The following is a 22618-nucleotide window of genomic DNA, read 5'->3' on the forward strand; positions in this document are numbered from 1 at the left end:
AATTTATTTTGAGATTTCTGTCTCATCCTAATGCAACAGGGAGAGATTTCAATTATGGTGAATTTAAAAATCACATTTTAACTGGACTCAAAAAGGAAATTCCATCATCTGCATCTCCAAAAGGAAACTAAGGTATCTGCAAACCACTAGAGATGAATATGGAAAGATGTTCGTTGTAATTTGTGTGAACTGACCACCCTGAACTTTTAAGTTATAACTTTAAGGTTGATTTAATCTCTAATATTGCAGACGTTAAGTATTTCAACATTTAAAAAAGGTTTTTAATTATTAAAAGATTTATTATTTATTATTTTAATTTAATTCAGTTATTAAAGGAATTATTAAAGGATTAAATTAATAGAATACAATGAGACAGTAGTTTCACTTCTTTAGAAAGAGTTTATTTAGTGCATTTCTAGTTTGTCCACAGCAGGAACCAAAATATTAAGTTAATCTGTGCTCCTATTGGTTCACCAAAGTTCTGGTCCAACACCATTGGTCCACTCATGTTCTGGTGCAATACTATTGGTCCAGTAGTGTTCTAACACCCTCACGTTGGTTCACTAGTGTTGTGGTATGACACTATTGGCTCACTAGTGTTCTCTTTTGGTCAGGAACACATAAGACCAGAAAAAAAGGACCTTCGGCATGCTGCTACTGAGCAGAGGTCCACAAGCTTCCATGCAACAACAAACAAACAAACAAACGGCAAGGGACAACAACAACAAACGGAAAGATAAACAACAGCATTGCTTGTAAGAAGTAAGCATGGAAGCATATACAGTAAACCTTATTTTAACCTGCTAAAGCCCTCAGGAGGTTTGTCTGATATACAACAGATCTTAAAAAGGTAAAATCCCCCCCCAGACACGTGTGCGCACGCACTCGATCTCACTTGCCACACAACACACCTACTCCAAGCACAGCATGTACTTGACCACTCACTCATACACACACACACACACACGCACAGACGCACCTGCATGCAAACAAATGATCACTCCTCATAAGTGTACAAGGAATACGTTCGTCATTTTTAAAAATATGACTTAACCCCATGAGCTCTGTGTAAACATAGCGTACGGTAGAATAGATAAAGACTTTCTTCCTTCCTTTGTCGCTCTGTAACTTTCTGGCCTCTTGCCTTTTCATAGCAATAACTAAGTTAGTTAATACTTGTACTCTTTGGTTCTCTGTAACAGTCTGTTTATAGGACTGTGTGACTGACTGACTCTCTCTATCCCTCCTTTCTTTCTCTCCCTCCCTTGTTCTATCTGGGTATGATACAGCAGTAAGAGTAGTCAAGGGAAGAGATTCACAGGTCCTGTCCCTCTGCAGACCACAGCAGCAGAGGCAGATGGATTGATTGTCCTTGATTTATTTACATCACAGTCAGTCACAGTGGGCTCCGTGAAGTGGAAGAACATGTTCCTGTCCTCCTTCATTTCCTCCTTGCCTCCTCCCTTTGTGGGCATGTCGGCCTGAGATCTGTGTGTGTGTGTGTGTGTGTGTGTGTGTGTGTGTGTATATATGTGCTTGTATATGTGTGTGTGAGAGAGGGACGGGGGGGCTAGGATAAGTCATTGTTGCTGGGTGTCTTCCCTCCACCGTTAAGTAGAGCCGAAGCGCTGCGACTCTTGGTCGGCGTGCCACTGCCTGACCGTGAGAGTTCTGTCAGGTCGTGGAGGGAGGGCTCCCTGTACATGGCCACTGCACAAACACACACACAAACACAAACACAAACACAAGATGAGAATCATTAATTCGACTATTGGTACTGGTCTGAGTGACTCACTCAGGTTTGGTATGCACAGTCTTGCTCAGTGAGTTCGGTACATCAAGTTCTCCGGGTTTGCTTTATGGCAACAGTCTCATTAAACCTGGTTTTAAGTCCTGATTTGACTCTCAGAGGGGAATTCTACAAAGCTAATTTCGCAGGTGTAATATAATGCTCCATAAAATGTGGAACAATCACAATTTCCTATTTCCTGTTTCCACAGTTTCCTGTTCATTAATTGTTAGCTCATAAATGAGCATACAATTAATGAACAATGATAAACAAATTCATTGTTTCAGCAAAGTTTCTCTTGCCTCTTGGAGGCATCCGTAACCCAACACTGACATCATCAGTTGCCTATTGACGCACCCAGCAGATACAACATTAGCATTCATCGTAGTTGTGTTTGTGTGCATCTGATGAATGTAAGTCTAATATCCGCTCCCCTTTTAGTTCTGTTTTCTACTAATTCCTGAGGAAATATATCTGGCTCTTAAGCTGCTAAATGCTAGTTACTAAATTTGTGTGTCTGCTGTTTGGTACTAGGCAAGTAATGTACAGTGGGTTTTGAGAGGTTTTTCACTGCCCACACACTGTCTCACTTACTGCTGAAATATTTATTTGATTACGTTTCAGTCTGTCTGACCGTCATCACATAAAGGCAGCATCACAACACGTCCATATAGTATATACACATAGGAGCTGCCTCAGACAGACTAAAATGTTGTAATCAAATAAATATTTTAGCAGTAAGTGAGACAGTGTGCAGGAGTTCTTCTCATTGTTTTCAAGTTGCACTGAAAACACCTGGCTGCTGCAGCTGGCAGTAGTGAGAGTAAATCACGTACCAGTAAAGCTGCAGGTCAGAAAAACAATGAGCTGAAAGGAACTAAAAGCCTCTGGGAAAGCTCTCCGATGATCATTCTCTGTCACTACAATTGACCCCTTTCACCTACAAGTAGTCATGTGAGCTATTGTTAATATAGAAATATTGATTGTAGGGATATAGATTTACACTGTGCATCTACATTTTAATGTGCACTTTCTTTATATTTACATCATGTCTTTATTATGCACTCTCATCTCTGCCTGTAACTCTGTACTGGTGCTTTCTAAGCCAGGTCTCCCTCGGATAAAATCACATAAAATCCTTTTATATAAATCTGTAAATGACGAGTTCATAAAGCAGAGAGTGTGTGGGAGGTGGGCTGTAAGTTATTGCACCAATCTTGTCATTCCCCATACATTTAACTGAGTTTTGAATAATAAGCTCTCAAAAGCATGAATGAATGCATTCTCACAGACATAAAAAAGTCCAGCACTATACCTTCATAAAACATTTACATCTATTTTGAACATATAATATATTTATGTATACAACATGTGGAATACGGGAAGAGGAATGACATTCTCATGATCCCACAATAGAAGAGGATCACATTTTTTCACTTATATTGGGCTCAAAAAGTCATTAAAGTGCCTTGATAACCTGCTCTCCATTTGCTTCTTTGCTTATGATGCCACTGTCAATTAAATCTGAGCAAACAACACCTAAAGAAAAGAGTCCTGATGAAGCAGATTTGTTTTTGAATGTTCAGCCTATTAAATAACAATTAAGACTTTTTTTTCCTACAGTTGACTTTTATTGTTTGTTAGTTACTCATGAATATTTAAAGATCTCATCCTGACATATTTTAAAGACCCTGGAAACCTATTTCCTCTATCAGCTTCCTGTTGTGAATGCTGGGATCCCTATGAATTCACAATTTTCTATCAAAGTTCAAACAATTTTGGATACTTCATTTAACATTTTCCTAATTTTTTAATTATTTTTTTCTTTTTCCTTTTCTTTCTTTTTTAAAAACTTTATTTATGTATTATTTATTATTTATTTATTTCCTCTGTCTTTGCTTTTCTCACTGGTTTGTGGCAGGACTAAATTTAAAAAATAAGATGTCACATATTTTTGTGGACCAATCAAATTTCAGCAATATTTGAATCAAAATTTTATGACAGTGTTGGTGTTGTTTGCTCATCTTTCCAGGCCTCTGTCAGTCAAATCAGAACAAACCATATCCACACCTTCCCTGGTTCTTGAGTCTTAAAGGGGAACTCTTTTCAATTTAACACATGATGGGTTTCAAGCCAGGCCTTAAATACACTGACAAAAACAGTTAAATAAATTAATGATTAATTCATAAAATTAAAACTTCTTCTTTTCCCTAATGTAAAAGTACACATTTTAAAGTTAGATTTAAGGCGAGCACAGAGAAATTTTCGCCCTTTTGCAGATGCATGTGAAAGCAGCTTTCTGGTGTCAAACCTCTGCACAGTCAGTCTCAAACATCCCAATGAAGTAACAATAAGCAAAACACATTTGTGAATGGAGGTGGACTTCAGTGCTATAAAGGAATCTTTTTGGTGAATTTTGAATGAGTGCTTAAAGGTTGTTAAAGAAGCTATTTGTAAGTTTTGCTATTGCTACATTGTCAGCGTTAACATTATCAGCTGTTTACTTCACAGTCTTATAGAAATATAGTTTAGCAACAAACTTAATTCCTTTACTTGTCAAAAGCTGTCTTCAGTATAAATAAATGCCAATGTAAACTCTTGTTTTGCTTCTATTTCTATCACTTATTTTCTTCTATCGAAGTTAGCATGCTAACCAGCTAGCATCAGTCCAGCCATGCCGTCCCGTCACTTTCCGATACCGAGCCACCGTAGCATCCAGTCTACCCTGAAGAAGGAGTGCTGCTCAGAGGGAGTTTTATAACATCTTGTCTTGTAAACACAACTAGAGCTGAAGCTCTAGGCAAGACTGGTAAGTAAACAGCTGTTAATGCCAATGTTGGCTATTTATCAATAGCAATTTTAAAAATGGCTCCATTAAAGTTTTGGAATGTGTATACTTTGTCAGTTTAAATGTAACTTTTGCCTGTTTTAGTGCTAAGTGCTAAATCCTACCTTTGAGCGGTTTCGGTATGAAGTGTGCGGCGGCCTTGTTCTTCTTGACGTGGTTCCCCTTCATGATTCCACCCTCCTTGTTGAGTCCCAGGTACCAGGCCCGGCCTGAGGCCTGCTGCCGGTACAGCATGGAGGAGTAGGTGACATAGTAGTTCTCAAACACAGACTCCTTGAACTTACACTCCGGGGTAAAATGTTCCTGAGGGGAAAATGTGACAGACATTAGAACAAATCATGAAAGAAAGAAGGAAAGGAGGTGATTAAGTGGACATGGAGAGGTGGGGGGGGTTGGCGGCAGAGACAGAGACAGAGAGAGAGAGAAGAGACATAGAAGGTATGAGTTTGTAATGACAGCTCCATTAAAAAGTGTTCAGTCATTCCTCCTTCATATCGCCTTCAGTGTATTCATCCATCAGTTGGTCTGCTCTTTGAATCATCATCTCGGCCAGGCTGTAGTCTCCAAGAACAAACTGCACCAACTTAGGACAGCTGACATTTGCATTTCCTTATTCCTGCGTCTCCATAGCAACCAGCTACTCCCTTGAATACCAACCAGCCCACTGAGAGAAAGATGGTGCCCAGGTTGCCGGGGGAAACGGAAAGATACAGAGAGTGATTTTTCCCTCTGTCAGCCATTAATCTTGTATAAGTTTTGTGTATGTCTGATCTTCCAATCGAATTAGTAAGAACAGAAAACAAATGTGGCTTGTGTGTATAAATCTGTAAATATTTTTGTGTGTTTGTGTTTCTGTTCTACATTTAATATCAGATGAGAAGATGAAACAAGTGATATCAGTGTTATGACTGAAGCCAGGATAACCCAAAGCACCCAGGACTGGACATGATGGGCCAGATATTGTGGTGGTATACGTGCCTGCACAGGCGTAGCAGCATGGCTCTAATTACATCGAGGTGTGTATCATTTTTCTCTTTCCCCTTAGTTTGTTTTCATCTTTTGGTCTCACAGTCTTGTTTAGATTGCTGTAGGTGTGTGTGTGTGTTTTTTTTTTTTTTAATTCTTTTCTTTTTGTTATTGCATCTACACCACCCACCATTACTCATGAGCTAAAGTCAGGCACTTAGTGCACTGTACTGCAGCCAACACTGCCTTCTGACCTGTCTGAGAAAATATATGCACAAATGGGATGTATTTATATATGCAGTAGGGAAAGGCATGAAAACAAATTTCAGGAGCCTTGTCTAAATGGATACAAAGAAATCCTCCTACCAACGAATGACTGAAGGGAGATAAACAAAAGGAGGCTGGAGGCTGATCTGAAATCAATCCTGAGAAGTCACAACATCAGTAGACAGATAAGGGAGACTCAGACACTGGATTATAATCCCCAATGGCAGCTGACTCACAAAGCAATGCTGTAGTTAAAGTATGGATGTAATGATAGGATGATAATGACACTGGTCACCCCGAAAGCTGCTGCTTCATTACTCAACCCGATGTGATGATGATGATGATAATGATGATAATGGTAGTGGTGGTGTGAGTGTGCAGTGACCTACAGAGGTGTAGAGAAAGCCTTCGTTGTTCATTGCCAAGTAGAGTTTGGTCTGGACGCCCTGGATGGCCACCACACGAAGCCCCACTGGGATCAGGTTGAACACAGCTATGTACGCACATACACACACACACACACAATAAACACACAAATGCACACAGAAAACAAACAAGGACTCACACAGTGAACACATGGAAACAAGAGAGAAAAATCCTCATCAATAACGATGTCGTGTCCAGTATGATGACACCTCCATTTTACCACAGCAATGCAATTTTACAAGGTCAGTCTGGCGCCAAGGCTACTGAATTACACTAATGATTGAGCACCTGGTATAGCCAGACATAGCCCAGGGATGAAAAGGGTTAGAATTATCAAAGGGCACACAGCAAAGCAAGGTTTGGTGATTTCAACAGAAACAGAGTCAGAGATAATACGTATTTCTACTACTGCACAAAAATGAAAAATACTCCTGCTAGGGCTACAACTAACAGTTATTTTCATTATCATCTAGTCTGTAAACATTGTTTTTCTATTAATAGATAAATCATTTAGTCTAGAAAATGTAAGAAGGTTTTGAAAAATGTCTTTGACCAACAGTCTGTAACCCAAAGATATTCAGGTTACAGTGATGTGTATCTTAAATTAAACTACCACAGAATCTTGGTAAAGGCTAAAGGAGCTCTGTCAGTCAACTAACCAACAAGCTGATCAACTTTTCAATTCAACACTAAATCCTACTTTTGAACATGTAAACTAGGACATTCCCAGGCTTATTTACTCTGCAAGGTTCAACATGCTTTAATGGCTGTTTGTGAATCTTAAGGCACTATCCATGAGCATGAGCTACTTCAGCAATGTCAAACTACTTCCACAATTTTAAAACATTACCAAAGACATAGGTTTGGTTTTGGAGACACAAAAGATGAGAAGTTCTTAAAGAATCATTATTATTATTATTATAAACATTTACTAATTGACTAACCCTACTTAAAATCACATTTAGCATTTATTGATAGAGCTTCCTGTAGTTTTTCAGCCCTCAGTAGTTCCTGCACTCTTGCTCTCAGCTGCAGGTACAACTTCTGCTTGTCAAAGAGTTGGGCTGTAGCTTAGAGGAAAAACCCAGGGCAAAATAAAGTCCATGGCAAAACTGGATCTCTCTTTGTCTCTCTTATCACTTTTCTATTATCTGTATTTTAACAGCTAGACAGTAGGAAGATATTGTTTAGACAGATTTAAACAAGTAAATCCAAATGAAACAGGATTTTGGAAAGTCAAAGTACGATGTCCCAGTGATCCACAGTGGAAATTACACCCTTGTATGTTACAGTGAATATAACATGCATGCACAGACTGTCGGATTTAATTTAAGGGTATTTCCAGACATGATGGATGAGCAGACAAAGGCTGCACAGTGGCAAAAGCATATGAATAGATTTTAAGCTTCACCATATAGACATGTTTAGCGTGCAGTCAAAAAACTGATATTATCTAATCAAAAATTAGCTGTTGCTGTTGTTGTTGTTGTCACTTGGTGGTTTGCATTCATTAAGCCAAGCAAGAAAGTTGTTTATATGTTTCCACAGTAAAAGCTCTGTAGCAGGGACATAATTATTCCAGGCAGTTTGATGAGTCAGGGCCTTGCTTAATTATACTCATTTAGCCAAACATGTCCTTTATAATGACTGTGGTTATATGGAGACATGGATTACATGGATTATCCATTCAAACGCAGTCGGCATGTAGGACTTCATGTGGGTAGGCGTTTACATGATGTATACACTATGTAATCATCTAATGAAAGAACACACTTCCTCTGTAGCCATGTCTTTCTCTTCGTACACAACAGTTGGTGGCCTGAGCAGAAACTGAGATTAATGTGGGGAGCTGGCAACACCAAGTGTGCACGAGAAAGAGAGAGATTGCTGTCTGAGCCACAACACCACAATTGAATTAGCCATATCAATCACACATTGTAGCCTGTGTGTGTTTGTGTGTGTGTGTGTGTGAGAGAGAGAGAGAGAGAAAGAGGGGGACTGAGATAGAACAGGCAAAAGGGAATTTGTTCACTGGTGCAGGTCAACCGATTTCAGGTATCTGAAGATTGCTCTGTACGCTCCATTGTAGTAATACCTTGTAGTAGTCTGCACTATAAGTACAGCTCTTCCTTTACTTTATAAGCTTTAAAGATCTCAGACAGAGGTGTGAAGTCTACATATAACTGAAGCTGTTGAAATGCTGTTACACAGGTATCGGCTTTCTTTACAAGAAATACTTGGGTTTTCTGTTGTTTCACTCATTTTCAATAAGTTTTCTTGATACCAGGACACAAAAGCAGTTTAGTTTGCATGTTTGCTGTCTTTATTATTGTCAGGGTCGGAGTAACACATATTTGTCTTTCCATTTTTGATAACTTAAGTTCTGTAAAGCTGATTTTAGAGCTGAAAAGAAAATTTATCTGCAAGTATTTCAATATTGATTAATTGTTTCAGTCATTTTTTCCAAACGGCAATACCAGGCGTGTTTGTTCCATTTTCTTAAATGTAGTCATCTTTTTAAGGTGATAAATTTTAAGATTTCATCTTGGCCTCTGGGGCATCATTATGCACATTTTCACACTGTTTTGGGACATTTTATTGCCAAAATGAATAATCCAGAAAATACCTGGCAGATTAACCGACAATGAAAATAACTATTAGTTGCAGGACAAGTTGATTTTTGAAAGAAGGCACATGCAGGAAATGGAAACATTTGGATGGCCAGGAGCCTGTATGTCCAAAGAGTAGGCTTACCATAGGTGCTGTCCTCATCCTTGGTTCCATCAATGGTGCCATCAGGCTGCATCTGCAGCTGGAAGCCCTGGCGACTGGAAAGCCTGGTCACAATGCCCTTTAACTGGGGCTCTGAGAGGAGAGGAGAGGAGTCACATTAACTGCATTCATTCCTTATTACTGTCATGTGATCGCATGTATTAAATCCAGCAGTCTGCCAGAAGCCGGAAGTGTGAGAGGAGGAGAGGCTGTTTATATTTCCAATCACTGGGCCTTGAGGGCCCAATATCAGTCCCTGACCCCTCTACATAGTGGCGCACATAAAAATCAAATAATTATTGATAGATGTCAGATGATGATTGGAGCAGCTCAGGCTTAAATTTGGATCTTGTTTTTCTGACATCTGCATCAGTTATCACAGATGCATGCTGCTACAACACTTTGCTGCAGGACAATGCAAAGTTATTTACATGTGATGTTTGTGGGGTCATCCAACACGATTAATTCTTGTGCCACTGCCTGTCCGGAGGGTTGAAAAATGATTAAGTGATGGGGCACCAGAGAAAATGGTGTTGGTTGGTGGTGATGATGGTAATGATGATGGTGAAGATGGTTGAGGTGATGGTATAGCCCACGGCTCTCAGACTGTTCTCTCCCCAACCCTCAGACCTGGTGGTCGCCTTCTCTTCCGTTTCTTCCTCGATCCAAACAATTTGACACGGGAGAACACATTCAGCTTGCTCGGCTTCTCGTTTGTGCCTTTGCTGTTGCTCGGGCTGCCGCTACCGCGGCAGGCATTCGCCTTCTCCCGCTCCCTCGCCTGCCGCTTCTGGCGGATCAGGGAGCTGGCGATAGCCGCTGCCCGGGACATGTTCCCCCGGTGGAGTGAAACAAGGCTGTGCGTCCCGGTCGGAGGGAGAGTTCGCGGATAAGGCGATGGGGGTGTGTGAGGTGCGGGGAGGGGGTCTACGCCACCCACGGCTCAGTTCGCATCACACACCGGCCGCTGCAGTCTCGCAGATATCCGTGGTTTCAAACAGCGTCCAGAATCCTCCATCCGTGCGTCCGGGCGCCTCATGGAAGTCGTTCAAACAAATCCAGTTATGTGCCACTGAGTGAGCGTCAACGACGCCGCCTCAACATCCCCCAAGGGGTCTGAGTGGCAAAGGCTGTCTGGTCCTTCCCCCACCCACCCCCCACCCCCCTCAGGTGCTTCTCCTGGCTGTCCCGAGAGGAGGAGGAAGAGGCTCCAGTCCGGGTCCAAGTGGCGAATCAACAGCTTGAGAGCTGCTGCGAACGACACCGGCGGTTGTTGCTGATGATGACCGCAGCTGCTGCTTCCTCCTCCGCCGCTGCTGCCGCAGCTGCTGCTGCTGCTCTGCACCGCTCCCCCGGCGACGCTCCGCTCCTCGACGCTGTCCGTGACAGAAATGCAGCAACCGGAATGTTTGTCAATGAAACAGCTGGGGGCTGGTTCAGTGGGAGAGGGATCATGGTGCAGCCGTGCCGTTCATAAAACTGCTGCAGCCCTGCCCGCCCCGAGGAAGACGGTCGAGGAGGAGGGGGGGGGGGGGGGATAGAGGGGTAGAGGGGTTGTGTGTTATGTGTGTACGTGTTAATGTGTGTGTGTGTGTGTGTGTGTGTGTGTGTGTGTGGGGGGGGGGGGGGGTTTGGGCAGCTCTTTCTCATCGGGCACCTGTAGCCTTGAACCCACTGGAGCCCACGTGGCATGATATTTACATGTTGCACTGAACAGTGATGTGTGAAGGGGGGGGGGGCAGGAAGGAGGGAGAGAGGGAGGGGGCGGTGTAATATAGGAGGAGTGGGGAAAATGAACAGTGAAATAAGAGGAACAGAAGACAGATGAATGAATGAGAGGAGGAATAATGGAAGAGGGGGGCGGAAGAGAGAAAATGAGAAAGGCTGTGTGTGTGAGTGAGAGTGAGAGAGAGGGAGAGTGACAGGGAGAGGAAGGGAGGGAGAAAGAGAGAGAGGGAGCTTGTAGAAAATACACAACCTTCAAATGGACTGAGAAAAGAGAATGATGAATGCAGAAAGGAGGAAAAAAATGAACTGGCAAAAGAATGAGAGACACTGTGCGTGGAAAAAGGGTGAGAGTGAGAGAAAGCAAGGACTAGAGAAGGAGAAAAATGTAGACAGAGAAAAGCAAAGGGAATATTTGATGTGCGAGGAGGCACAAAGAAAATAAAGAAAGGTGAAAGAAGTGAAGAAGGATTATTGGAAGAGAGAGAGTGAGTGTGTGTGAGAAAGTGGAGAAGGAAAGGGAGGGAGAAAGGAGGGGCTCTCGTCTTGTTTTGGTGCAGAGGTTCACCACCGCTGAAAAGCTGCAGCATGCGAGAAGGAGGTGAATAACAGAGACAGCACTTCAGTCTGGATGAGCTGCGTCGTTTTCCAGATGTTCCCTCTGCATTCACACCAGAGCAGAGGCACACACACACATACGGCAGCAATCAGCCACTTCAGGCATGTCGTCTGGCTGCAGGCGGCCCCCGCAGGCAAACAGATGCACAGCTGTCAGTGCCAAATGCAGCTGCAATGGCGCATGGCAACTGCAACTCCAACTGGTAGATACTGAGGAAGACGAGGCGGCGGACAAACAGACGACTGACTCACAGCTGAGGTCGACCTGTGGCACCTGGCGCCAAACAGCAGGCAGAGCCAATGCGTGCTGTTCACCAGTGGAAAAGGTAGTGGGAATCGATAGCTGGAGAGCAAGAGGATGTGGTGAGCAGTAAATTACATGCGGAAGAGGAGGCAAACTCAGTAGGCTGTAGCCCATTGTGAGAATAAGCCAGTTGGTGGAGGAGAAAGTGATGGACTGTGGATGGACACTGAGGTCAGGACCTGGTCACTGAAGCGGTGCCTTAAGCCTGTCCTTGACTGAAAGGAGCTGAAGTTACACCTATGGCCTCCTGGTTAGGTAAGACCCTCGTAAATGTACAGATAAATATAGTTTAGATGTAACTGTACAGTTCAACCCACGTGCTATACATTCCCTGAGAGCAATGACACTTCAGCCATAAAGGATTTCATAACCAATCTATGATGCCATCTAAAACATAAAAATACGAGAGCAAACACGCACAGTCAATGCAACGAAATGACTGAGAGCTTGGTCTAGTCATTTATTAGATCCCTGCTTTTAAAACCCACACCATGTGCCCCTAACAGCAAAAGCCACACAAACAGGAGCTGACAAAATGTAATGTAACAGTACAAGCTGCAGGGTAAACAAACCGTGACAAACATAAATACTAACAGTTTTCACCCTTTTGAATTAAATCACCAAGCTAACAAATGTAGATATTACAGAAAACAAGTGAATCGATAAGTAAATCAATAAAAAGACTATTACACAAATAAGCAGACAAACAGCACAGGGAAGAACAAATTTGTTTCCTGGATTAAAGAAAAAAATAAATCCTGAATAAGCAAAGTCTAAAGCCTAAAATTGCAAATTTTAATAGCAAAGCATAAATGTGTTAAATGTGACTGTTGCATCTGTCAAAACAAATGAAAATAAGGAGTTTGAAAGGGTAAATCTGAGCTGCATCTTATATTTTATATGTTTTAAAGCCAGTCCGCTTCTTTAAGGGATGCTTGGAGCTTTGTCGCGCCCCCTACAGGCATGTTGGGAATTTGATGCTCTGAGAAGAGGGAGTTAATAATGAAAACTGCACTACTGTATGTTTACAGCAAACAACCCAGAGAGAGCTTTTATGTGTGCCATTCCCAGTCTGACCAGGAATGCCAGTTAGAGTATAATCAGCCTCACACAATAGAAACCCAGCAGCATGCAGCAGTAGGCCTGTTCATAACAGAGTTCAGCACTTTGCAACCTAGACCACCACAAGCAGCAATGAACAATGTGATGCACTTTAACTAGGAATTTGTGTGTCCATTAAAGAAAAATGGTATAGACTCACCTTAATAACCTTGGGATACCTTAATAGCTTTGGGATATTTTTAAGGTGAAAAGTTATTTTGATTGATCTTATTTTGAGTAAGGATGTAGGATGACATGGATTATGACAGTAAAGGGATTAGTCCAAGTAATGAAATTTATGATTCAAGGTCAAATTTGAATCATGCTTTTAAAATGAGACCGAAATGTTGTGTTATGTTAAGTCCTTTCAATATTTCAAAAGTTAAGGCTTTGTTGATCAATAATCTGCCCTGCGGGAGTGGAGGATGCTGATACAGTTCAAGATCAGGATTCAGCGGCTGCAATAGAATAACAGTCAGATCCTGAACCACAGGGTAATTCATTTAAGGTTTATTGTGATTAGAGGTGAATTAAAGCGCAAGTCCCAGAGATGATCAGATAAAACTGTTTTGCTCAGGCAGTGGTTCTCAGAGACTGCTCTGCACAGGGGCGCGTCCAGCACTGTTTTTCAGCACCACGGACAGAGCGGCAAGTTTTAACTGAGTTAAAACGCGTTGTACTCAAATTATAACAAAATGATCCATTTATTTAAAACACAAGTTTACGAAACTGTTCATTTGAGAAGATTGTAATGTCAAAAACTAAATGCATCTATAAAATCAGTGAAAACGTCAGGACAGTATTTTAGTAAAGTCTGTTGACCTTACTATAACTTAATATTTGTCCCTTTTGCCCTGTAACAGTCTATTCCAGAGTACATTATACACAGATGCCGAGTTGTTGATATTTGCACAGGTTCTTGTAAGAAATTTATAACAGGATTAACGTAGGCCAAGTCAAATCTCGTTATGCGAGTTGGTTTCCTGTGGTCCTACCTGAGGTTGATCGGCGAAGGGGGAAACTCATGCTGTGCCCGTGGAGCTCCAGAGCCTTGTGCTCATGGCTTTTCGCTCTTCCTTGATGTGTGCTGCTCGACAAAAAGAGGAGGAATTACCGAAGTTCAAACCAGTGAATCCTCCACGGCATTGAATCCATTAAGGCCGCGCGCATGGCGTTGACGGGAGATCATTACAGAACATTAGAGGCCATTAAGCTGTTGGAACCGGTCATTAATGATTCATCTCGAGGCCCCGCTGATCTGGCACAATGAGAGAGCGAGGGAGCCAGCAGGCCATTCCCAAATCCAAGGATCTATCACGGAAGCAGCGTGTGTGTGTGAGTTTATAGTGAAACAGAACGGTCAATGGGATCCTAGTGGTTACATACACACACACATACCTAAATTCATATTGTACTGTATTTGCAGGTTCTATTTAAGGACCTCACAGTAACCCCTGACATTATCCAGGAACACTCGTTGCCATAAACTTTAAACCTAAACATAACAGACATATTGTATATTTCTTCTTGCCAGACTTTATTTTTTTATGTTGCTGTCTTTGTTAAGACCTCTGTAACTGTGTTACACTGCTCTTTTGCCTCATGTTGCTTTCAAAACTCATTTAGCACTACACCGAAGGATGCAGTGGGGGGTTTGCATATCACAATCTAATAAAGCCCAAGGTCTAACTTCAACCAACTTCAGTTCCATGTCATATTGAAAAAGACAAATAAAAGCAGCAACTTTTTTCAACTGTGAAGCTGGAACAAGGGGATGGTCGGCATTTTTACTTGAATAATGAGTTATATGATTAATCATTTGTAAAGTTAGGTTCCATTTATTATTGTAGTCAACCGACTATTTGATTAATTGACTAATCATCTCACCTCTAACACAGCAAAATGATGAGTCAGACCTCTTTAAAAGCTGAAACATGCTGTGAAGTGGTATTAGACTTAATATGACTTTCTTGTGTAAAGCTGCATTTTGTGATTGTGATTCACTGAACTCAGGCAAAAAGATTCCAAAATTCCCAAAGACCAAATATCTGTGGAAAGTTTGGAACGCCTGGTAGACTAATGTAGTATTATTACCCTCAACTAAAACAATGGAAAAAGTAAAACACAGTGAAATGTCTGTGATGCAAAGGACTAATAAAATAGAGACAAACTCACACAGGATGCGCACAAATGCACAAAAATACACACATCTAATGGCTTTGCACTACATCTCTCATCTTGGTCTGCGGGCTATCCTCAATGTACACCATCACAGCACTTTATGTAGTACCCACCAGTCCAGGATTACGCACAGACTCCACACGGCCACCCATAACTCTATATTATAAGCCCATTAGATTGTTATACGGTTACAGTACTTCCTGTGAAGCAGCCTGTTAAAAAACAACAGCCGTATTACTGAGATGATACAGAAAGTTTGACTGAATGCAGTGAATGACCGTTGCTGCATATACTGCAGTAAAAGCTGCTGAAGTCACTAAAGCAGGAAGTTGCTGGAGAATTACACACTCAGCAACTTGAAAAGTAAATCCAGCAAGAAATATCAAAGTCATCTGAAAAAAAAAACATCTTTGAAATACATGAGCTTCTCATATTGACTTTCCAAATCTGTGTGAGACTACACAAGCAACATTTCCAGAAACAATTTTATTGTTGTTTTGCCCACATAATTGTATCTTCATGCTATCACTTCCTGTGATCAGGAAACAACGCTATTAGATCAAGTCGTTGGACTGACTGGGTCACTGTATGTGTGTTTGTGTGAGAGAGATGTCTTTCTATCTTTGTTTCTTTGTTTGTTTCTTCCTTTCTTTCTTTCTTTGTCTGTCTCAACTGAGGTGAAATTCAATTTTAGCTTTGGACAAACACATAATGCCTCCCAAAATAGTTTTGTAGCCTTGGCTTAAAATAGCAAAGCACAAAGATTCCAGCAGGTACGTTCAGGCAAAGGTTCCTAGGCCAACATCCTGGGCAGGTAGCCAGTTTCCAATCAGTGTAATTCAAGAAAACCTCTGCAGCCAATGTTTCCCTTCAGGTTTTTCAGAGCACCATTCAGATAGTCATACCAGCGATTCAAATTATCAGCCACTAGATGGCACCATTTTATCAGATAACATTCTGTTGAAAAGGGGAGGTTGTAGGAATGGTGCGTGCGTGCGTGCGTGTGTCTACATGTTCAGCTTCACACCTTACACATTAACAGCAACATCCAAACACTCAAGAAAATTAGATGGACATAAACACAGTGGTGCATCCGCCTTGCAAACCAATAACCTCACTGACTTAATCCCACAGCCTGCCAAACTTCAGCCTGTTACCTTTGTGACCTGTTTCATGTAGCAGACACCCCAAAGGTAAAAAAAAAGAGTTATAAATAAAGTTTACCTTTACTCTCATGTTTATCATAAAATCAGCACCTTGCTGTTTGACTTGAACACTTAGTACTATCTTATTAAAGGGTCCTGTCTCTGCCTACCGTTCTTTGTCAGGCTAGCATAATGACTATTATGACTTAATAATGATCGTAACACACTTGTTTTACTGTCACACATATATTTACACTGTATAACATTATAGTAGACTCAGAAATACTGTTGTATATATGGCAGGGCAGAAGGTGCACCAGTAGTATAACATATTTGCCATGAAATTTAATGACATCACAGTTATTGCACTCCCCAAACAGTCATTCAATTCTCCTTGTGGTCATTACAGGGACCAGCCAACAACCAGCCAGCAACTGCTTTGAATATAATCACATAAATGGGAAGGAGATAATATGAACTTGTTGGTGCAAATATACTGGAAAGCTTTCTATGTCAGTGATATGCCATAATGGAAGACATCATCCTGGCTTTTCAGCCTTTTTAATAGAATTTTAAAATAAAACTGTGCTCCTGTTTTATTTTTATGGAAGTTAATTTCATTGAAAAAACTTTTTTTTTTCCTCTTTTAAAGGTCCTGTAGACGATTGTCACTGCCACTAGATGTCGCATTAGACCACCAGCATCTCAAACCAAAACAAATGCTTCATCCACCACACCACACTCCGGCCTCCGTTCGACCCAACGCCCCCTCCCCTCATTATCAGTCACCAAAGTTTTACGAAGCCCAGTGAAAGCAGCCACTAAACACACAATAAGAAAGCACAACTGAATGAAGATACCCTGTGTATATGAGAGCCAACAAAAACAATCCAGCCAAATCATTAGCCCAAGCTAACATTGCCATGATATGCTTCATAGCAGCACTGGCAGTAAGCCAGCTAGCGATAGTAGCAACTTCATGATATGGGTAACAGCAAATTAGCTTTATCATGCCAATTGCAGCCGGTCACTAATTAAAACATGTAATTAGTGACTGATAAATACTCCAATATCCCATAATTGTAATGTATTATAATTATTTGCTACTGAGTCATAATTATAATACTATATCAAAATTATTAGTCATTATTAACCATGATGAACAAAAACAAGACTAAGAGTCTACAGCCAAGCACATTAGCTTGCTAACATTTGTAAATTAACAGTGTACACAAAGCGCAGCTGCCGCTAATGGGAATGTCATTACTTTTACTGGTATAAACCAAAATAACCAAAACAAATGAAAACTTTGTCCAGAAGTCAGGGGATCACCACAGTTATTGTAATCCATGATAAGTGCTTGTTGTGCATTATTGCTGGACTATATGCTGACAACATTACATCAGTGTAAAGTCAAATGTAGTTCATATGGGATGGGCTGTGCAACGTTGACCTCTGCTGCCATATTACTGTGGTACAATCAGGGTTAATTGACAATAGTAAATCTAAGGTGACTCCACTCCTGCTGCTTGTTATGAGTGCACACACACATACACATACACACAGGCAGAAATACTTATAATCCGCATTTATGAGCCTGACCTCTATAAGAACAAGATGTTAATGAGTTCTTGTTCTACCCAAACTTAATCCTGAAAACCACTATTATATTATACAGAGCAGTACAAGGTGATGGTGATGTATAACCCTGCTGATCTGTCCACCCAAGAGAGAGAGAGACTCATTACTGAGGATATTTTAGTCAAGAAGAACAAGAGATGACATTTTTCAGAGTTTGTAGGAGCAAACATTTCTGATGTCATTTGTCTCTGTGTTACTTAGTCAGTCAGTCAATTCAGCTGATGAATGTGGCCTTGGTTGTTTTTCAGTAAGTTTTTTTTTTTTTTTTTTTTTTTTTTTTTTTAACCATGTGTCTTCATTATTTTCAAGAAACTCTTGAGTAAAATATAAAGATACCTGCACCAAGTAATTCCGTGCACTAGTCCTTCAACAAATGCTGCTTTACTTAAAATGTTTACTTTTATTGAGACAGCTTTAGTGTGTTTGGAGGCTGTACTGTGTGGTGAGGTTGTGCTGTATTAGACTGAAGAGTCTAATATTTGATGAGCCTAATTTAGGTGGTGGATACACTGTAAACACAACAAACTGTATCCTCAAAAAACTGTTAAATCAACAACCTGTGCCTCAGTGTGAACTCCAATGACAAATCTTAAGGCTGTTTTTATTACAGGACTATTGTGTTGCACTCCATTACAATGTGCTGGGGTTATTATTGTTCTGGTCTCCCAGCGGATTTACCCACTTATAAATCACCCCTTCATGTTTATTGGCTTGGTTTTATTGCCTTTTCTGTTTATTGGTGTGTTTGCTCGGTATCCTTTAAAGCTGTTTTATGAGTAAAGGTTACCATAAATAAGGTTTATTACTAATCTGCTACCAGCAATTGGTTTCAGTTTATCTTTCATTTGCAGCCACCAAACAACCACAACTGGCACAGTTCTATATAAGAGATAATAACCAACAACTTGAACAAAATCAGTCACATTGGCAAAAATTCGGCAAAAGAAAATGTCTCCGTCCTCTGCTGTTATGCAAATATTATGAGGTGGTTTGACATTAAACAACTGCTGGCACTAATTCCCCAGTTGGGTACGATTAAAACCATTGTAGAAGAAGAGCATGCATAAAGATTAAGATAAAGATTGCAATTAAAAGAGCGCTGGTCAAACCTCAAACAGTAAAAAACTGTTTCATGTATTAATAGCAGTCTCCTTATTGCTTCATGCAGATCTGATGTTTCTGTATTAGAAGGAAGCTGCAGTGGACGTTACGTCACATGCTTCACGTACGCATTGAGATAGTCTGTTTCAATTGTAGGCGACTGCGTAGCAGTACCATCCAGGTGTAAAAACTTTTTGGCTATATTTTCCACTTTTCCACTCAGATTTTTTTTGTCATAAATTGGAAATGTGCATAAAAAAGAGGTAGTCAGAAACCCGCCTGCTGTCTCTTTCTCCCTCCCTTACCTGTGACTTCTCCACACCTCATTATGTTCTGTGTAGTTTTTTCACACAAAATCACAGAAATCGCAGAAAAAAGTAATGTGAAGTTTTTCTGTGGCAAGTGCCCTGCTAATGTAGTCCCATAGAAAAGGTCAGGGAAGTGGCCGCTAACCAGACGTACCTTTGCCAAACCAACTAGTTCATTCTCAAAGTACAAAAATAGGCCTATTGTTTGAAAACACTTCTGCGAAATCAAAATTTCACCTTCGTGTGATACCTGTCTGTGTTCGTTTTCCAGGATTGGGCTCATCGTTGCCTCTTCTGGCCAGAGGGAGGAAAACACCCTCTTAATGTTTGGTGGAACTGCTGTGTTTTTCAGCCCTGCTTGAAAATAAAGATCGAAGAGCAACGTAAAGGTGAGATTTATGCTTTATCAAAAATTTTCATCAAAAATTTTTTTTTCACTTTGGCGAAGACGAGTTGGTTTGGAAATTGTACATCAGTTTAACTGCCACACCTCCCTTACAGGACTAGGGCTACTGCAAAGCTAGCATTATACTATCTTAACTCTCTAAGGCTAATGTGTTGCTAAAGGAGCAATCTGCCAGCAGTTCATGTGCTGCTACTTCCTCTAGGGGTTTAATGAAGATCTTTCACTGCTGATACTTTGTTTCCTCCTGGCATGAGGCCCAATATAACTAATGTAAAACTTGTGAATCCAGTTGTCTTGTTACCAAGCCAACTCATTTTTCACAGTCCCTTTTGTCTCATCATTTTCCCATTTGGAATCACATCCACTCCTGTGGCTTCACACGGCTTTCAGTACAAACCTCAAAGACCCAAGTTCTGTCTTCAAACTTCACCGGATACTGCTGTGCTCCTTCACACAAAGAGGGCAGAAGACCAGCAGTGAATTAAAATCCCCACTATCTGTCATAACAAATAGTTTTATTGAACACATCAGTCGCTCCACTTGAGCTCATTCTGAAGGGTGGGCTACTGCCAATGTAGACAGAAAGGAGAAGACTCAATTACAGTTTTTGATTTCATAGTAGGAGTAAATACAGATACCTGATTATACATATGAAGAATAGATTTGGATGCATTTCCCACTGTATCAACTCAGTAACCTTCCATGATACAAAGCCATACTATCGTGTTTGGAGCCAGTTTATTTTTTTATCATCGTGTAACTTAATGACGCGCACATCTCCTTGTATTTTCCTATAAACCCGCTGCATGTCTCTGCTTTTTTATTTTATTTTTATGAATGGGTACAGCTCTCATGTAGGCTACACACTAGATTTATGCATGATCGCGCTCAGCTTGCAGGCAACTCCCTTTTCTGTCTCCATGGCAATGATAGTTTCCCAGTTTCCATTAGGGGGGGGCATCGGGCGTCGATTTCATTGCTGTCCTGTGGGGGAGAAAATGAATTTTTGTGCGCGGCTGAAATGAGATCCGAGAGGCAGAAACCCTTCTGTGTGTGTGTAGGATGGGGGGGGGGGGGGGGTTTCATTTTGAACACCAGGCATGGTTTATGTATCTCCTCCTATAATGAAGCTGTAAGCTGCAGTAAAGGCAGGTTTTTGGTTTTTTTTTATATGTTTACATCAGCATCATCAATAAATACAATTTTCTGGTGGGCTCTTTATCGCCTACGTTTTGAAAAATAAGTCCAACAATATTTCAAAGTAGTTTCTCTGCCCCGTCTCCCGGACTGCGGGGACAATGGGAGTGAGTGGTCAACATGCTGATGTCAGCATCATCGCGAAAGCGTTACCAGATTTCCCTTTTCTGTGCTCGTACTGAAGAAAAACAAAAGGAATGCGTAAGATTACGTCCTTCCCGGTGTCAGGACTGTGGTTGATCATCACTCACCTTTGGCGGCATGGTCTTTATCCTCTTTGCCTCTCGTTTTTCCGCTCATGGAGCACTGCCGCTGCCGCTGCTGCCGCTGCCGCTGCTGCTGCTGCCGCTGCCGCCGCTGCTGCCGCTGCTGCTTGTTGAAATCAAACTTCAGGTGAGAGATGCAGCCTCACGGTTTTACTTTTTCATCCCTCTCTGATTTGTTTTTTTTCCTCCACACACACGGACACACACACACACGGTGGTAGGTAGCAGTCCAACTCTCGCCCTCTTTCCCTGCCTCTCTCTCTCTCTCTGTCCCTGCCTATGCCTCTCTCTCTCTCTCTCTCTCTCTCTCTCTCCAGTAAGAGCGCTCCCCGACGTGTACGCGCAAAAGAAAGACAAAGAAAGATGACACAAAAATCGTGCACACCGAAGGCGATAAACTCACTCTTTTACACACTCCACAGATTATCTGAAGCTGAGGTACAACTTAAAAACCCACCTTTATGAAGGTGTAGTTGTAAGTAATGTAAATATAATAAACGGTTACCAAAGCTTCTTAGTTCAGTTATAAAACATTAAGACCAAATTTTGTGTTGCCAGGTTGTGGAAAATCCTCCTCCAGAGTGACTTAAAAAAATTATATTCATTAATTATATTTATTTTATTAACAACTTAAAATTCACAACTGTAAACTTAATGGATTGTTGTATTAAGGATTTATTATGATTTATAATTACAGGTGACTGAATAACAGTTGCTGACCCTTTATTAAAGACTTATTACTTCTCGAGGTTTAATGGCTTATTGGAAAGTGAGAAACATGTGACCATTAATGACTTAACAACTTATTATTGACTTATAACGTGGTAAAGATGTGACCTCCGCTACGGAGGTCACACCATAACTAAAGCTACTTTAGTTATGATCTAAATGTCAGTAGGTCATTAATGAAGAGAAATGGCTCTATCATAATAATAATAATAACTCTGCAGTTACAAAAAGAGTCATTAATAAAAGGTTGTATGCTACGTAATGTCAGTCATATACAATTATAAATGTTTGTAAATAATTAATAAAATGTCAGGTAATTTATCAAATTCCAATTGTCAATAAGCTGTTAACAACTGGCTTTTGGTCCAGCTGTTCTACAGCCCCTCTACAGCTGAGGGGTCTTCATGATGAATTTAGCCTAAAAGACAGAGCAGGAGCATTTCCCACAACCTGGCAACACAAGTTGTTCTTTCTTATAATTGGTCAATGGATGAAAGCATTATTAAATGAACCGTTAAGAAAGCCATTATTTCAGCTTATATAAATGAAACTGGTTTTCCTTGGGGGGGTACCATAGTAGGATGCACATGTTAGACTTAAAGAAGGTCACCATATTCAGAAGGTTGTCTTCAGTCCAATAAATGCAGATCCTCCTGCAAACTCAGCGGTCTAACACAATGCAAATGAGTCCGTTTATTGATCAATGAATCAATTTGTGCTGGAAAATGGCTTTTTTTTACTGAGGCTGAAGTAGGATACGCTTACACTTTGTCCTGTGACGGTCTGCTGAACAGTGTTGCTTCCCAGTGTTTCAGTGTGTGTAGATCA

The 22618-nt window shown here is 40.9% G+C and overlaps 1 protein-coding gene across 4 annotated transcripts; it reads right to left on the reverse strand.

The window, feature by feature from the left end:
• Positions 1-379: 379 nt before the first annotated feature.
• fgf13b (fibroblast growth factor 13b) lies at positions 380-21480 on the reverse strand. Of its 4 annotated transcripts, none has more exons than XM_071460178.1 (5): positions 21047-21480; positions 9051-9161; positions 6260-6363; positions 4742-4940; positions 380-1710 (listed from the first exon to the last, which is right to left on the reverse strand). In XM_071460178.1, the coding sequence occupies exons 1-5, from the start codon at positions 21093-21095 to the stop codon at positions 1571-1573; spliced, it is 603 nt and encodes a 200-aa protein (XP_071316279.1). In that variant the 5' UTR covers positions 21096-21480; the 3' UTR covers positions 380-1570. The 4 variants fall into 4 exon arrangements, with proteins under 4 accessions (XP_071316279.1, XP_071316280.1, XP_071316278.1 ...); XM_071460179.1 differs by lacking the exon at positions 21047-21480 and adding an exon at positions 13812-17191; XM_071460177.1 differs by lacking the exon at positions 21047-21480 and adding an exon at positions 9699-10580.
• Between the last annotated feature and the right edge of the window lie 1138 nt (positions 21481-22618).

This window comes from Trachinotus anak, unplaced genomic scaffold (genome assembly GCF_046630095.1).
Source record: "Trachinotus anak isolate AG129_WGS33_773 ecotype Australia unplaced genomic scaffold, CSIRO_AGI_Tana_v1 ptg000024l, whole genome shotgun sequence".
NCBI classification, from domain to species: Eukaryota; Metazoa; Chordata; class Actinopteri; order Carangiformes; family Carangidae; genus Trachinotus; species Trachinotus anak.

What these genes read in the sequence shown, in the direction of transcription:
- fgf13b (XM_071460177.1), bottom strand. Translation starts at nt 9,900, where the DNA reads ATGTCCCGGGCAGCGGCTATCGCCAGCTCCCTGATCCGCCAGAAGCGG. An exon ending in GAAGAGAAGGCGACCACCAG is followed by an intron (nt 9,162 to 9,698) that starts GTCTGAGGGTTG and finishes CTCTCCTCTCAG; the next exon opens with AGCCCCAGTTAAAGGGCATT. An exon ending in CATACCGAAACCGCTCAAAG is followed by an intron (nt 1,711 to 4,741) that starts GTAGGATTTAGC and finishes GTGTTTGTGCAG; the next exon opens with TGGCCATGTACAGGGAGCCC.